This window comes from Centruroides sculpturatus, unplaced genomic scaffold (assembly GCF_000671375.1).
Source record: "Centruroides sculpturatus isolate CEXI.00-Female unplaced genomic scaffold, Cexi_2.0 scaffold2007, whole genome shotgun sequence".
In the NCBI taxonomy this organism is placed as follows: Eukaryota; Metazoa; Arthropoda; class Arachnida; order Scorpiones; family Buthidae; genus Centruroides; species Centruroides sculpturatus.
Genome location: NW_019386364.1, coordinates 83,038 through 88,516, shown reverse-complemented (window position 1 = coordinate 88,516; position 5,479 = coordinate 83,038). Strand labels below are relative to the sequence as shown.

Here is a 5,479-nt window from a genome sequence, read left to right as displayed (position 1 = left end):
ATGTTAGCATGGGTCAACTTTCCTCAGCAATGGTATCAGCAACTTGTTGAGTCCATACCAAGAAGAATATCGGCTGTGATCAACTAAAGGTGGACCAACTCATTATTAGAGGGTGTGTCTAACTTTTTGGCCACTCAGTGTATATATCTTAGTGACAAAGGTCAAAGAGAGATTATAAAGCCGGGATTTGTTCGGAGAATCTTATACCATCAGCGTCATTTTGAACATTTTGCCTCAGTTCCAGATGTTGAAGATTAAGGAGGGAGGCTATAAACCTCCCTCCAGTATAAAGGTAATCAGTTTATTTTAACCTTAACCTTCAGTTCTGTTTAAAACTCCATCTTGACAAGGTAAGACGTATTAAAAGTGCTAGTTCATAAATACAGTAGTTAGTTTTTCTGAAATTCAGAGCTTCAGTATTAAAATATTTTTCCAATTTGAAACAATGTAATGAAAAAACAAATATAAGAAAATAAATGAAATAAATTGGTTTTCTATCAAAATAAAGCATAATCATTTACTACTACTATTATTTTTGATACAATTCCTTTCTTTTTTTATTAGTAAAAAATGTAAGTTTTTTTTTCTGTGCAATGTCTATGGGGGTCCTCAAAAAAATTAAGAGGAAAAGGGATCCACATGTAAAAAAAAGGTTGAGAACCACTGGTCTAAATTATAAATGTTTCTATAATAATTTTTGATATTTATCAGTTATAAAAATAAAAATTTCAGAAATAGTCGTCCTCACTAAACTTACACAAGAAAAAATTTGGTAGTAAAGGGCTTAGTCCCTTTACTACCAAATTTTTTTTAATCAATAAACATATGTATGGTCTATGTGATAGAAACTGTCATGAGATTGTGTTATCCTTTTCTTTATTTATGTACTATTAACAGAGGAGACAAAATGAAGGAGAAAAGAGCAAATGATACTAAATACTAGAGGTCATGTTTTAGTTTTACTCCTTTTAGCTGTATAGTTAGTCTTTTTGTAGAATTATTTAAAAGGGTAGGGTTTTGATAAAAGCATTAATTTTACTTTTCCAGCTATTACAAACAACAGCCAGGAAAATATGGCAACCAGTCAAAAAATGACCCCCAAGATTTTTACAGTTTTGGACTCAGAACCTTAAAATGTCAATAAATGCAAAAAGTTTTGGGGATTTTTCTGTGTGTGTGTGTTTATGTGGGGGGTACAATTTTGTTCACCAACTTTGAAGCTTAATAACTCTTAATTAAAATGGCTGGTGATATTTTTATAAATTAAAAATTGAAGAAGCTAAATCATCATCTTTCTGCCATGTTTAATCATCAAAAAACAATAACAGTCTTTCTTCATAGAGACAACCTTTTATTGTCGGTTACGCCTCTGTTGAATTATGCAAAACAGTAAAAAGTTCACCGATGATCAGTGGCATGCCGTCCATGGAAACTGTGGAAGCACTGCTTCCCTCGTATTTTCTAAAATATAAATACATATTGTGTGATTATTTTCATATTTTAATGTACTTTGAATTACTTAAAATTAATATTTTATTGCAACCACATTATGTATTTTATTACAAATTTCTATACTACATGTGAAAAACAATGATAAGATCGCTATTGTATATTCGAATATAAATTTATATATGCATATTCTCAATGGAAGCGGCGTATTGTCGAATACAGGATAGCTTCCACTGCAAAAATATTTGAATCGTGTAAAGCAGCCAGATTACAGGCATTTGCACATGTGCTTTCCAGAACACCAACTTCATGCGGTTTAGCACATGGTTGCTACACACCAAAATATCATATAACGATTCCAATGTTTCTATCCAGGGCCGGCACAGCTTCCCTATCATCAAACGTCACTGCACGCCACTGCTGATAAGCTGATGAAAAAATATATACACAATTTTAATTAAAATAGCTGACAGTATTTTATTCAAATTGACTATACTTTGTATATACATACCAAAAGTATAGTGATCTTATATGGTCACTACCAAAATTGTTTTGTTTTTACATGTATATACTTACATACAGGATGTTTCAAGAAACTTCAAATCTCTTTCATAATTCCAGAAATCATAACCTCCAAGGACCCTACTAGTTCTTGATTTATCCCTGATCAAACCTCTGTATAATGAATTCCTTTTGATAAATGTGGAGAATTCTTTATATAGAAAAGCCAAGAAATAAAAATGCACTGGTAGTAAAAAGAAAACGCACCCTAAGATTGCTTTTATGTGATCTGGAAGTTTCCCAGACAGATAAAACTGGGTACTGAAATTTGCCTGGATGAGTAGCAGTGCATTGTAAGGCATGAAACTTTTCACACGTTATGTACTGTACTGTACTGTACATGGTGAAATCTGTCTGTCTTTCTCAGCCTAGATTTCTTCACTCACGGCTCACAGGCATAGTTTGCAACCTAGCATAGCACTGAAGCAAATGCATATCTTTGTGTCATCTGGGTAGCTAGTCATCTTGGTGCTTTCAATTATCTTTTGTGCATGCTACAAGCACTGTTTTGTCAGTTCTATCAGATAATAGACTAGTAAAGCAGTATGGCAATTTTCCTACACATCCATTGCCATGCACTTGCAAAACTGCTCTCTTTCAACCCAGAGAGGAGATAATTTTCACTGTGAGGAGATGTCTGGAAGGTACCTGGATGAAATTCAGATATCATTCGAAAACATATTGGCATCATCTATCTGGATGTCTAGGTTGTGTGAAAGTGGCTTAATGTGTAATGATGTTTTATTCTGCAAATAAACTTGTATGATTTATAGATTTATTTTAATAATCAAACTACTGGATTGGATTGTTTAAAATGTCAAGTGGAAAAAAATCATGCTTTGACTTTGACTCTCATAGACATGACAAAATTTGGAAATAAATGAGATGTAGCATTCCTTTGAAAGAAAAACTATCATGTTGTAAGTAATAAAAACATAACAATTCTTAGGTGTCAGAAAAGAAAATATCATCATGTGAGATATGAGTCAAGGTGTCAGATTTGATTAATGGAGAGTAATCTTTCTTTTGCCCAATCTGGTTGTCTAATTTCACCTGGAAACAGGATAGGAACCAATCAGGTGGAAAGAGAAAATCAGGACCAATCAAACTAAGAATTTTGGGAAGAAATCCTTTAAAAACCCTGAAATTCAAGGAACCCTGAAGTGTGGTTGCTTCTCCCTCACTCAACCTGTTTGTCCTCTGTGTTGGTTTCCCTGTTGTCTCGGACTTCATCTTCATTTTGTCGAACTACGTCTGACTTCCAGCCAGCCAGTTTGCCTTAAGTTGTCCAATCGCTGTCAAAACTGTGATTGATTGCCATTGGTTAACCAGTGATCTATAGACTGAACTTTAACTTTGTTTCTATCCAAGCGAAATTCTCTTCTGGAATTATGTAGGGAATTTTCCAAATAAATAGCTTGTTATGTAAAAGTGACCTGTCTCAGTGTTGCGGCGGTCGGCAACACTGCGCCTGACCACCGTCCCCAACCCGCGTGACGTCAGAGGTCGAAGTTCACACTTTTCGGGTCGACGTGCTGAGGTCCGGACGCTTGTCTCATACGCTCCGACCTTTGTCTAAGAGATCAGCGTTGTTCTCGACATCTGTACCATAATTGTAATTATCGATAAATAAACTAGCAAATACGAAGTTCGGATCCTTCTTTCGACCTTGGTCAATACAACTCGACGCCACGACGATTCCCTCCGCGGATGCGATCGGATCGAGCTACCTGACTAACATCGACTATTTAGAGGAACCATTTACGGTCCCCTCACTGGTGAGCCGAACGTGATCCGACAACGTGGGAGCTCAACACCGAACCTTCCCAAGCCCAGACGCCATTTACGGAAATACAGGTAGGCCTCTTTTTCTCTTCCACGCCGGTCAAGCAGCCGAACAAAGATGGCAGAGCCCGAACCCACCGCAGAAGTGAACAGAGTGGCCCTCAAACTACCTCCGTTTTGGGACAAGACTCCAGAGTTGTGGTTCGCTAATATAGAGGCCCAGTTTGCCATTTCGGGCATCACAAAGGACAGTACCAAGTACTACTCTGTCGTGTCTGCTCTCAACTCCGATGTCTTGAACTACGTAAGCGACATCGTCCTCAACCCACCGGCCGAAAACCGTTATAATACGCTTAAGGCCAGACTGCTCGCCGATTTCTCAGACTCGGAACAAAGGAGAATCAAAGCGCTACTCTCGGATATCGCGTTGGGAGACGAAAAGCCATCACATTTATTAAGAAAAATGAGGCAGTTAGCCAACAATAAATTAGGGGAAGACTTTCTAAAAACCTTATGGCTACAACGACTGCCGCAACAGACCCAAGCGATCCTGGCAGCCTCCGACGACGGGTTAGAAAACTTGGCCATCATGGCCGACAAAATAGGAGAGGTAACGCACGCGAACGTCGACGAAGTCCAAAAAGGCCCCGATAATACACAAGCCCAGTTAAGCGAGCTCCAGGCACAAATAGAATCCCTTAGTCAGAGAATCGAACGATTAGCTCGGCCCCGCGACAAGTCCAGGCAAGGCAGAGCACATTGGCGGCGGCGCTCAAAGACGCCCAAGGGAGATGCTAGCCACCTTTGCTGGTACCATCAAAAATACGGGAGCGAGGCAAAACGCTGCCGTTCCCCATGCTCTTTCCGCCAGTCGGGAAACTCTTAAGGAAATCGCACGAAACGGCCCGCTGCGATTTCAGACCCGATAACAAGAGCCGTTTATTCATTTTCGACCCCGTTTCTAACCGTGAGTACTTGGTGGATAGCGGAAGCGATGTGTGCGTTTTACCCTTCTCAGGAAACGGCACGAGGGACAACTCCCACGCCGTGAAGCTCTATGCGGCAAATGGTACACCGATACGAACGTACGGTACCAAGTTAGTTACGCTCGGGCTCAACCTCCGTCGCCGTTTTCAGTGGCCTTTTGTACTAGCGGACGTTAGTAAGCCAATCATAGGCGCCGATTTTCTGTGGAAATACGGATTGTTAATCGACCTAAAGGGCGCACGTCTCAGGGACGCAATTACCAACTTAGCCACCACGGGTAAAAAGATCGAAACGGAAGTTACTCAAGTAACGCTGATAGCCAGCTCGTCGACATATCGGAGTATCTTGGAGAAGTACCCCAACATTTTCCATCCTTACCCCGCAGGGACGGCCAGGGCACCCAAACACCACACCGTGCACCGCATTATAACAAAGGGACAGCCGGTATTCGCAAAACCACGCCGACTGCACCCAGCCAAACTCGCGGCGGCTCGGAAGGAGTTCCAATACATGATGGAGCAGGGAATTTGCAGGCCCAGCACCTCCAACTGGGCTAGCCCCTTGCACATGGTGCCCAAGCCGAATGGAGAATTCAGGCCAACGGGCGATTATCGAGCGTTGAATCGACTTACGATTCCCGACCGCTACCCGTTACCACATTTGCAAGATTTCTCCTCTTCCCTATTCGGCAAAACCA

At 40.5% G+C, this 5,479-nt stretch overlaps 1 protein-coding gene across 1 annotated transcript; it reads left to right on the top strand.

The window, feature by feature from the left end:
- Positions 1-843: 843 nt before the first annotated feature.
- On the top strand, positions 844-4,781 carry LOC111614690. Its single transcript, XM_023356057.1, has one exon. It carries the CDS (start codon positions 3,914-3,916, stop codon positions 4,679-4,681), a length of 768 nt encoding a protein of 255 aa, XP_023211825.1. The 5' UTR covers positions 844-3,913; the 3' UTR covers positions 4,682-4,781.
- Positions 4,782-5,479: the final 698 nt, after the last annotated feature.